This window comes from Trachurus japonicus, chromosome 5, assembly GCF_045865225.1.
Source record: "Trachurus japonicus isolate A0001 chromosome 5, Traja_1.0".
NCBI lineage: Eukaryota > Metazoa > Chordata > Actinopteri > Carangiformes > Carangidae > Trachurus > Trachurus japonicus.
Genome location: NC_140911.1, coordinates 3,627,927 through 3,640,410, shown reverse-complemented (window position 1 = coordinate 3,640,410; position 12,484 = coordinate 3,627,927). Strand labels below are relative to the sequence as shown.

General features: G+C 39.3%; 1 protein-coding gene across 1 annotated transcript; it reads right to left on the bottom strand.

Moving 5' to 3' along the window:
• Positions 1-224: 224 nt before the first annotated feature.
• mcrs1 (microspherule protein 1) lies at positions 225-11,042 on the bottom strand. Its single transcript, XM_085775680.1, has 14 exons — positions 10,861-11,042; positions 9,141-9,295; positions 8,899-9,037; positions 8,624-8,788; positions 7,422-7,531; positions 7,205-7,313; positions 5,125-5,263; positions 4,464-4,539; positions 4,281-4,309; positions 3,686-3,778; positions 3,485-3,567; positions 2,328-2,415; positions 1,131-1,258; positions 225-637 (listed from the first exon to the last, which is right to left on the bottom strand). Exons 2-14 carry the CDS (start codon positions 9,293-9,295, stop codon positions 551-553), a joined length of 1,401 nt encoding a protein of 466 aa, XP_085631806.1. The 5' UTR covers positions 10,861-11,042; the 3' UTR covers positions 225-550.
• Between the last annotated feature and the right edge of the window lie 1,442 nt (positions 11,043-12,484).

The following is a 12,484-nucleotide window of genomic DNA, read 5'->3' as shown; positions in this document are numbered from 1 at the left end:
AAGAAAGAAAAGAGGTTGAGACTGACTGGTTTCCTATAACAGGATGCATCAACTCTTCACAATCAGGCTCACTGCTCTGTTTAAACCTTTAAATAATTGACTATTATTATTATTATTGGTTGTTCGCAGTTCAATAGATACAGGCTGTAGTAGTTCTGTGTTAATATGTTAAACCTAATGTCCAAACATTAGACTGGACTGTGAAGAAAACCTCAGTCAGCACGTTGTGTATACAAGTTTAATATCTTGAAAAAGATTTACTACAGAATTTAAATACAATATTATGAAAAACTGGGAGGGAAAAAAACAAGGCTCTACCGTGAGAGTATCTACATTACAACATGAAAAATGTTCAAACACCAAGTAAAAACCTGTCACTCATCTTGTTCCAGGATTTAGCTGTAGCCTGTTTATAATTCACGTTTCCTGTTCACATGTCGATCTGATTCTTTGTGACATCGCTGACTGGTCCGTTCGTCCTGTACATACATGTATATATATATATATATATATTTATATATATACGATTTGTCTGCTGGGTGGCCGCCGTTCACTGCTGCGTCATCTTGGCTGCTTCAGCTTTTATTAGTGAGATGAGTTCCAGGTTAATTAGAAACACGAAGCGAAGACCTGCAATCTGAAGAGACAGAGACAGAACAATTAGGTCCCACACAAACAAACAAACAAACAAACAAACAAACATATTGTGGTTTATTTTTAAATCTAATAAGTCTAACTAATCTGAGATCTGGTAGTCTTCCTCTGGCCATTGAGGTTGGTCGTTTTAAAAAATATTCCAGAGGAGAGCAGAATATGTTAAATGTGTTAAATGAGTTAGATGAAGTAGAAAGTGAGTCTCATCTCCTTTTATATTGAACAAAGTATGAAGATTTGAGGGAGGTATAATTACAAAACCCTGAAATATGTTGGTGGAAGCTGGAGTGGTTGTTTAATTTCAAGTGTGTTTAAGACTAAGCTAGTTTTATTTCTAAAGCCTGGAAAAGAAGACAGGAAAATTTGTTTAATTAATTTCTGACTATTTCCCTTGAACCCTGGCATTGTTGTTGTTGTATTGACACAATAATAAAATTCATTCATTCATTCTAATGCGTCTTATTCGGAGCACGCACCTCCACCACTGAGTTGTTATTGAGTTTCCACTTGTTGCCCGACAGCACCGGTCTGCCGTCGATGTAGATGGGTCGTCTGCCCTCGTTGGCGATGAAGAAATCTCCGTTATTCTTCAGTTTGATAATTCCTGTGAATGTCAACAGCATATAAAGGTCACCATGTATTTGACAAAGAGAAAAAGAAATACATATAGACATGCATACAAATGATTCTGCAGGCCTTAATCTATATGTTTATTCATTGGTTTTTTCATCTACACTTGTAATCCTTGTACACAGTGGCAGTATGACCTGTTTCATGATGATGTTGTTTGTTCATCTCATATCTTCTGGTTTGCATTTATCGATGAAATTAGCTGTTTGAAAGGCTCTTACTGTTTTCTGGAGCAATCCATACAGTGCTGCACCATAACTTTAATATGCAGTGCACCTGACATGTGTTCACAATTATTGTTTGCTTGTGTATTTATAATCTTTTGCTTATATATTCATTGATTTTTTTGTACAATCATTGTGATTGGGAGCCGGCGTGCAGCTGCTGCCTACTTTAGGTGACTTCTGTTTGTTTGAAGAAGGTCACAGGACCGAAATGTTGTGACCATTAAATTTCTCTTGTGCAAGTATCACAGTGTGCAGGAGTCTGTATATGTACAGTATGTACCAGTATATATTTCTTAAATTAAATCTTGATGATGATTCATAGTTACATTTTCTGTCCACAGCATCACACAAATGATGTTAGTTGAAACATCTGTGAAGCTTTAACATGAGATTAAAACCAATAAAAGAAACAAATGTAGATGAAAAACCTCGACCTTGTGAAATGTAAAATCTGTCACACATCAGATCCAAAATCTGTGACACTTCATTATGCAGCTTCTGCAGATTGTGTTTGTCTAACTGCTTAAAGCAAAAGCTGCAGCTTGACTGCGGTTTAACACTGAAACAAAGCTGATTATACGTATTTCCCTCCCACACCAAAGATTCCTGGAGAGGACTCTTCTCTCCGCTGGGACTTTTTAGTTAAACCAGGACCTACGCAACAGGAACAAAGCCTGAACCTAATTCCACTGGTTGTACAAGTACAAGCTGTTCAGTCTGTCAGCGTTGCCTCCACACGGATGTTTCACCGGCTTTTGGTTCTGTTGTTTTTCCTTCTCTCAGGTGTTTGGTATGTGACGTTACAGCCTTAATCACCTTGTTTTCTTGATATTTTCCAGGCAGGTCCTTCTAGCGACAGATCAACATCGATCTGTTTGTCCTTCGTCGCCCTTCCCAACGTAATCTGTAGGACCACGAATCAAAAAAATAATTAGTATCACATGGAAAATACAATGCTGTGAAAAGGTATTTGCCCCCTTCCTGATTTCTTACTTTTTTGCACATTTGTCACACTTAAATGTTTAAGATCATGAAATCATTTTTATTATTAAATTAAAATGCAGTTTTAAGTACAGGATAATGTATAGTTCGGAGGTTGTTATGGAGAAATAAACCATAACAACCTCCGAACTATACATTATCCCGCTTATTACACGGTTTACGAGTGAAATAATTAATTTGAAACATAATGTCAAAATGTCTTTTTCCCATATTGTACAATATCACTTAATGTCATCTTGTTTGAAAACCTCAATAAAAAGATTTGGAAAAAAAAAAGAAACATAATGTCAAGATACGACTTTCATCGATTTATAATTCAGCGAATCCGGTCAGGTCCTCTGTTTTGCTGAGCCTCCTCCCTGTCATGCATTTGAAGCCTTTGATAATCAATGAGTGGATCGATGGATTACCATACATGTTACGATGTGTGTATTTTGTGTAGTCGTATCATCAAATACACAATCCAACAACTCCACAACGCTCTGGTGGACAAGTTGTGACCTGCACATTCACCACGCTATGAGATAATAACACAATGTTACCAGACAGAGTTGTTTTAGAGGTAAATGCAGAGACTGCTTGATGAAAAACTGTCCCTGAAGGCAACGCGCATCAGCGGTTTTGCATGAATTTGCCTCTAAAACAACTCTGTCTGGTAACGTTGTGTTATTATCTCATAGCGTGGTGAATGTGCAGGTCACAACTTGTCCACCAGAGCGTTGTGGAGTTGTTGGATTGTGTATTTGATGAGTTTGATGAGGGAAACCAAGAAATCCCATTAGCCTCCGTAGCGTAGCTCTGAGCAGCTCACGGCTCTGCTCCGCCATTCTAAAAATATCTTGCACCGACAATTAAAGGTAACAAACCTACTGCTATGACTATAGGGATTATGGCAATGGGCCAATTCGCCAAAATGTTGAACTATCCCTTTAAACCTCGGCTATCTTCTCTTAAACAACTAAATCACTCACCTCTCGCGATCTCATGAGGTAGCGTACCATCCGTCCTCGTAGCGCCGCCAGTGTCTGGTTGTCGAAGTCGGGCATGCTCATCCCTGGCGACGCAGACACACAGGAGGAGAATAAATGAATAAACAAACAAACAAACAAACAGACAAATAAGAAATAAGTTCCTCCAGACTCTGACACAGCCGTCTGAGAAACTTTACACACCTGTGATACTGTCAACAAGAACCTGCCAGCGAGGCAACTCCTGCTCCAACTGTCTGATCTCTCTTTTCTGGTGGCGATCAGAAATCATCAGCTCTGAAAAGAAAGAGAAAATAATTTCTATATTTGTTATGATTATTCTCCATAATAATAATAATAATCTAATATTGTGTTGTACTGTGGTTAAAGGACAATTCTGGGCAAATTCAACTCGGGGCTGTATTTTCCTAACATTTTAGGTCTAAAAGAAGGAATCTGAAGATTTTCAGTTTAATTGCTCCTAAATAAACTTCTCGGTGCATGTTTGAGTCGCCATCTGACACTGTCTGTGGCTTTGAGGGATGTAAACAGCCTAAGCAGCGGAACTTCAATCCGCTCCCATTCATCGCTGCCGTGGCGATGCGGGGACAGACACAACTACCGCAAAAGAGGAGCAATTAAACTGAAATTCTTCAGATTCCTTCTTTTAGACCTAAAATGTTAGGAAAATACAGCCCCGAGTTGAATTTGCCCGGAATTGTCCTTTAAAGCTCATCCACTGTAACTTATGCTGAGTTATATGAACTGTATTGAGTTGTTCTTCATGATAGTTTCTTACCATGTTCCAAAACCTCGTCTCTGCTCTCCCTGTGTGAAGAGAAACATGATCGGCATTGAAAACCCATGAACATACGATATTTCCGTGAGAAGATGGACAACTGTTTTTTGTTTTTTTTGTGTGTGTGTGTGTGTGTGTGTGTGTGTGTGTGTGTCTGTGTTATCCTTGAAGAGACTGCCTTACTTTAATTTGACGTCATCGACCATCTGTTCAGCATCAGAGAAGTTGAGGACCTGGTCACCTTTAGGGAGCGGCTGGACTGCAACACACAAGCAAAACCACATGTTTCACATTGTTTCAGAAAACCAACTCCGGGAGGCTTTTTAAATAATAAAAAGCATCAGAAGTTTCATCTACGACAGATGTTTGGCATATTTGATTTCATCCACTCAGACTTTTATTATCGCCTGGCTTCTAAAAAGCATTGGTCGGCTCTAAAACATGATCATTAACGTGCTAAATAACTGTAATAAAACTAGGAGCAAAGTGACAACCATCGAGTCAAATTAAGTTTGACAACTCCAGCAGGCGCAGCGGTAATTTAATTAAGACTCCCAGCACTCTGGCTCGCCAAATTAAGAGTTGAATAGTTTGGTTGTGTGAAAAGAAGAAAAAACCAAAAGTCAAAATATATTTTATGGCTGTCTAAAGCTGCCAGGACACGAGTGCTGTTTGCAGTAATTCAACCTCCCTGGTCGTCACTCCAACTAGGCAGTTTTTCCCCTCTGTCCATGTTTTAATAGAGGACTTTACAAATTTAAATGACAACACACTATTAAATGTCAGAATGTCCCTTAATGGTGGTTTTTATTTTAAACTGTCCAATAGGAGCAGTGAAGCTCACCGCTCTGGTCGTCCAGTAGGTAGTACTGCTTCAACAGCTGCCAGTGAACCAGGAGGCTTTTGGGTGTTCGAGACGGGTGAAAGACGCCGGGGTGTTTGCTCAGAAGATCCTGGAACACGTCCAGTTTGGGCTGACTGGTCTGTTGGATGACAAATGTTAACAGAACAACATGCAGTGAGGTTAAATGTGCACTGTTAGGAGATAATTTAAAGGACAATTCCAGGCAAATTCAACCCGAGGCTCTAGTTTCCTAATATTTTAGTTCTAACTGAATGAATCTGCAGATTTTCTTCCTGTTCTGCAGCAGTTCTGTCTGTCTCTGCATCGCCACAGCAGCGTAGAATGGGAGTGGACGGATCTTCGGCTATTTATTATTGCATTATCTACTCACCCTCATGTGGACTAAGGGCTGGGAGAAGTTTCAGAGTCCTCCGTGGCTTCTCTGAGTTACAGGGGGTCTCGGCGTAGCAGTGCATGTCCATATAACGGTTGCAAATGGATACCAACTGTCTTCGTAACAAAAAGACACACCAAAAGACATCCAAATATCTCCATGCTGCCCCTTCATAATGTCTGTCTTGTATTGAAGCCCCGAAATGAGACCCCCTGTAACTCAGAGAAGCCACGGAGGACTCTGAAACTTCTCCCAGCCCTTAGTCCACATGAGGGTGAGTAGATAATGAGTGAGATTTCAATTTTGGGTGAACTATCCCTTTAAGTTGTTTACATCCCACAAAACTGCAATTTTATTTTATCACAGACAACATCAGATGTCTTCAAACGTACACCGAAGGGTTTGTTCACTTCAAGAAAGACGACATGTTTGGAAATGGAGCGGTAATACAAAGTCTCGTGCTGAGTATGTTTACAGGTCTGAAGCTCCCCTTTGTTTTATCAATAAAGGAAGATTAAATCAAAGGCACAACGTTTCCCTCACAGTAAAAGTAATGTTACGTTTACACGGAAACGATCTGAACAGAAAACGCAAAAGTGGCGTTGCGTTCTCACTTTTTATTTTGCGTTTAGACAAGCATTTTTGGGGTGGAATTCCGCGTGCATACGGTGACGGTTCAATGTTGTGTGCACGCCAGGCGCCTCGGTGGCAGCGTGCCACACAACACACAACACCACTAAGTCTGCACACCTTTGTACAACCCAGAATTCTTAATTTTCTTGATTTGCAGCAGGCTGTACGCCGGCTAAGGCTTTGACATCGAACTTCCTTTTAGAATATAAAAAAAAATATTCGAACGAATATTAGGGCAGTTCTAAATATTCAAACCTGTAATAAGCATTATTTTTGGTAAATGTTGTTTGCCTGAAAACGTAGTTTTCAATCCAGATTCGAGGCTTTTTTCAGCCTGTTGAAGTTTTGAAACGCGAGCTCATTAGCATTGATCACCTGGGGCTCCTGTACTTACAGTATGACGTTATCACGTCGTTAGCGCCTGACGCCTGTTCACACTTCTTCACTGAAAAACAATGGCAGAGCAAAAGGCTGCGAGTGCGACCATAGATATATACAAACCACGGAGGAAGAAGTTGAAATATACAGTGTTTCCTCTACATTCATTTAGCTCCTTCAAATTTTTTTTTTTTTTTTTTTACTGTCGCAAATACACCACCGCCGCATGTCTTCCGTTCATTCATCTCCGCATAGCGCTGTTTCTTATTGGCATTCACACACGCGCACGCACGCACACACACACACACACACACACACACACAGAAGCGCGCAGGCTATATATAGGACGGTCCGATCGCCCCCCGAAGCGACCGGATCGCCCGATGGAGCAAATATTATCAATAAATATTAGAATATTAATATTAATAAACAAACACAGTTCGAATATGTTTTTTGGGGCAAATGTCAAAGCCCTAACACCAGCCATCGTAACGCTGCCCTCCACAGGTCGTAGCAATCGGAGCAGACTTTTGCGTTTTCAGCCTTACACATGGTGTGTGTTTGAAGACGTCTGACGTTCTTCAGATTCATTCTTTTAGAGCTAAAATATTAGAAAACTAGAGCCCAGGTTGAATTTGACTGGAATTGTCTTTTTAAGGTAATAAATCAACGTACCGAGCCGATCTTGGCCAGCAGCGCCTCCTCAGCCTGACTGAAGAGAGCTTTACTCTGAATGGCAGCGATGGCCTCCGGGTGGAGCTGCCGCATGGCCTGCCACGCCAGCCTGGAAACACAGACAAGCAACGTCAAGAATGAGATTTAGAGGTGATAAAAAGATATAAGGTTGTCAACAAACAAAAAAAACTGAGGACAGGAAGGTAAAGTCTCTTACTTTGAGATGACGGGATCGTACAGCAGGGCGTACCACCTCTCTTTAATTTCCCGCAAAGTGAAACGACAGCTGAACTTGACGCCCAGATGAACCGAGGTCAGATCTGTGGTCTGCAAAGAGAAACACACAAACACAAAGATTCACGCCGTGCTCATGTCTGACACTGGTAGTTCATATAATAATCAGACTCTTTTTGTACTAGTTTAAAGAGGACCTATTAATATGCTTCTCCAGCTTTTCAGACTTGTAAATATGTTTAAAATGTTGGATACTTGTTGTTCTGGAGGACGTGGAAGTGTTGTATCATGAGGTAGGAGTGTGTTGAAGTTTCAGGAGCTCTGAGTCACAGCAAACGCTCGAGTTTGAAACGTTTTTTCCAATGTCTCACTTTGATAATAAATCAAGATTCAAAAAGACACTCGAGAAAGGTGTCGTGCTTGAAGAAATCATATTTTGAGCAAATTATTACCAGCTTTTAATAAGCTAGGCTAGTTTAAAGCCTTTTATCCTATTTGCTGTACTTTATAATTATAAGGGATTGTTGTTGATAGTGTATGTAGTTTGACCTAATTGTTCAACTATCTTGACTATCTTGTGATTTAAAGTTGTTTGTCTTTAAACGTCTTTAAAAGAATGGTCCTCACAAAAGTGACAACTAACGGGAATCCATGTACAAATAAATAAACACAGTCACAGGTTGACGGAAGGTTTTCTATATGGCAACTGGCCGTCTGGCTCTGGCTTCAGCGCCCAGTGGTAAATAATCTGCAGATTTTAAGTCGGAGGTTGATGTTATATCGAACCGTACGATGATAATAATATGAGATGTGGTGGATTTTAGCGTTTACCGTTCAGAGACGTCTCACAAAAGTCATTCCTACGACATTGGTTCAGGCTGCGTGTTTGTGTTTTCGCTGTCTGGGTCCAAAACGAACGGTTGTATGGATGAGGTCGACATTTTTTAATATGCTGAAATAGTAAACAAGTCAATTTCTGTACTTTTTGGATACAGAGTGAGACGACTTCCTTGAATGTGAGAGGAGGTGTGTCACTCTGCAGTGCACAGACAGTTTGTACGCAATAGTTATGGCATTTTTTAACTTTCTATAGCGCTCCACTGGTGTCCAAGATCACATTAAAAGCCCCTGAAATGAGCATAATAGGTCCTCTATAAGCTATTTAACCTAACCTTAACTACTCACCTGCAACACTGCATTAATAAGCAGCAGGTCGTCGGTGGGTTTCCATCGCCCGAGGTCTTTTGTTATATGTAGCGGCTGTTTGCTCTTCTTCACTCTTTTGGTGATGGGTGCAGGGTTTATTACCATGGTGAGCGGCGGCGTGAGAGCAGTTCCTGACTTTGTCACCTGAGAGACAGAATCAAAGACGCAGAAATGATCCTTGAGCTCTACTACTTCAGTTTTCAGTCATTACTTCTCTTCCTGATGGTTTCTGTGGATTCAATGTTGATACGAACCTTTTTCTTCTCACTCGATGAAGGTTCGCTCCCTGAACAGCGAACAGGCTCGATGACAGGCGGGCCTTTGACTCTACTCGAGGACTTCACGAGGCTGCTTTCCACCAGCTCATCGTCAAACTTCTTCCTCTTTATTGACCTGAGGATGTAGTTTTATCAAGATTTATTAAAGCTGTCTAACTTGTCTTGTACACAGCTGATGGCCGATGGTTTAAAGTTCATAATAAAGCACGACAACAAACCTGGAGGAACTTCTACGTTTGGGAACACCGCTGCCAAATGCTTGCGTCGCTGTCCTTTTCACATCTTTCACCCCCAGTGACTCCTCGTCCTCTGAGCGACTTTGGGCACCAGCGACTCCCATAGATGCTCCAACCACAGGGTCACCTGCTTGCATCTGCTCAGACACAGCATTAAAAAAAAATATATATATATAATACAACATACATATATATACAAAAATAATTCAGTTTTTGATGCACACATGTTAATCTTCATCGTTCATTGTGTATGTAAATTGCCTTGTTGTGATGAAATTTTTGCATTATAATCTTTTTCTGACTTTGAAGACAACCGCTGTTGTTTTTACACAGGGGAGGTATTTTCATAAGCCTTTTTTTGGGCTTCCACCTCTCCTGGACAATGTTTAACTTCTCTATTTTCATTGTTTTTTATGTTGGCTACATAATGTGCAAATAAACAAAAACTAAACATTATGAATTAAGAGGAAGAAATAAATTGGATCTTGACTTTGTAATACTTATTCAGAAGTTGGTTATGCCTCTCATGCTGTCCTTTCATTTATTTATCTATTAACCTTAGTAGCAAATTACCTTTCTTCAACCAATTATCTTTTTTTTTTAATGACTGAGTGCCTTTACTTGTACTTCTGCTTCTCCTTTTTTAAATGTTGCTGTTTCGGACACCTGAGTCTTCCTATGAGGATAAATAAAGGTTTCAATAAAGGTATCAATCAATCAATCACATAGGTCTGCAGTCATCTGTTCATAACCATGTATGTTGTTACTTTGCTATCATCCTCACTACATGACAACATGATATTTCAACTATAAAACTATGTAGAAACATAAGGTTCAAACCTGGACTTCGTCTCAGACATAAATTAAATTACCCACTGTTTTATTTAAACATTTCTGTAACAGGCTGTGTTTTACTGAAGCTGTTGTTGCAGTCAGGGGGAGTTGTGTTTACATCTGTCGTTAGCTTTAGATATAACACGTTACATTTAATATTTAATATCTAATGTGGAATTAAACTACATAGTCGGATAAGGTAGTCAACACAGATAACACTGCAGCACCGTCTTTAAATAAAAATAAAATGGGTTTTATGTTGTACAGCACTTTGCTCAACTTGGGTTGTTTTTTTAAATGTTGTATATAAATAAATAAATAATAATAAAAAATATATATATATATATATAATTAAATATGCAAATATAGAAATAGAAAACGACATAAAACATGGGTATACAAATATATTTTTTAAAAAGAGTTAACAGAGAGACATCCTGTAGTTATAATATTTCAGCAATAAACTATGTAGAAACGTAAGGTGCAAACCAGGACTTTGTCTTAGAGTAAATTAAATTATCAACAATTGTATTAAACATTTCTGTAACATGTTGTGTATATATTAAAGCTGTTATTACCTCATGCTAGTCAAATTAGCAGTGTCTTTTGTTTACATCTGTCGTTAGCTGTAGCTATAACCCGTTATTTTAAAAAGCTAATAACTAATGTGGAATTAAACTACATTAACGGATAAAGTAGCAAACAGAGATAACACTGCAGCACCGACTGTTTGTCCCGCGACTTTAATTTGATCTAAAAAATAAAGATAATTTTTATGTTGTGCTAGTTAGCATTAGCATTAGCTTAGCACAAACGTTGGTTTCATTTTACGAGCTAAGGAAACCAGTTAGCCGGTCTCGTGACTCACCTTTGCGCGGTATTTTTTCCAAAGTTTCGTGTATCCCGTCCGACAGCTGCAGCCTGTACGAACTATTTCTGCCTCTTTTAGTCAACACAATGTGCGCTAGCTACATGCTAGCCGCCGCCTGGCTACATGTAATCTGACGTCTGACTGTTAGCATTAGCATTAGCTCCTCTGCTGTTTTCTTCTTCCTGGGAGTTGGATCGGAGCTTCAGCGCCGCCTGCTGCTCTGGAGGGAACAGACACCAACTACTGCTGCTACTGTACAGCGATGGCATGCAAAAGTTTGTCTAAATGTCTGTTAATGTGAACAGTTTAACAAGTGGAAGATGAAATGCATAAAGTTACAGATGACACATTCCCTTTACATTTTAAACTATGTTTTTTTTGTAAACTATCACACTGTGTAAATAGTAAATATCTTGTCTGATACCTTGGTCAAAGTTCTCTGAGAGCTCAAGTCTCCTGGGTTTCCCATTCTTTTGCAGGCTGCTGCTTTGTTTCCCTTTTTCACTCTGAAACTGTAGAAAACTAAAATAATACACTGATATTGATTCAAAAATATTGAAAAAGAGTGTTTCATGTTTAACTTTATGTCTTTTGGAGATAATAATAATAGCATTTATTTGAATAGGGACAGTGCATATTAATGAACATTAGTATAACTAAAAGAAATAGGCCTACTGCTGTAAATATGCCGGATTATAGCCAGGCGGCTAATTTGCGTCCGACGTCCCTAATAAATAAATAAAATACAGCAGTACACCACAAGGAATAAAAACAAAACAATAAATACAATACATATAGCAAAATACATAAAAGTGTACTACACAGACAAGAAAGACAAAACAATAAAAACAATGTTAGACACGGTACTTGGACAGGACAAACATTAATGTGCAAGACATAACAACATACAGACAGCACAGTAAGTAAACAATTATGTCATATCGCCCCAGGTCCAGTTAATGGTCGCACTCTTGTGTGTCCTTAAGCCACTGCTTGAGATTCCCTTTTAAAGAGGAGTAAGTGGGACATTCCCTTATAGTGGAGGGAAGACTGTTCCAAATGCCTCCCCCCACCACAGACAGGAGGAACGTCCCAAATGAGGTGCGCCTGTGGGGAATCTCGCAGTCACCTCTCTCGCAAGCCCTGGTGCTCATGCCTCTCACTGTTCTTTTTTTGATGAACTCTTTCAGTGGTGGTGGAGCCAAACCATGAAAGCATTTATACACAGAGCAGGCAATTCTATACGTTTTAAAACTGTGAAAACTTAGAATAATTTCATCTTCCACTTGATGAACCGTTCACATTAACACACATTTAGGACCAGGGGGGGCAAACTTTTACTTGACCCTGAAGGCCTATATTTTTCATATCATATAGGCTACTGTACAATATAGAACGGCTCTGATATTAGTCATTGATAAATTACAGGAGGTACCCATATTTTTTAGGATTAGCTCCTCTGCTGTTTTCTTCTTCCTCTTACTGTGCAGTTGCATACAAAAGTTTGTAAAACGTTAATGTGAACAGTTCATCAAGTGGAAGATGAAATGATCTCCAAAAGACATAAAGTTAAACATGAAACACTCTTTTTCAATATTTTCATCAATATCAGTGTATTATT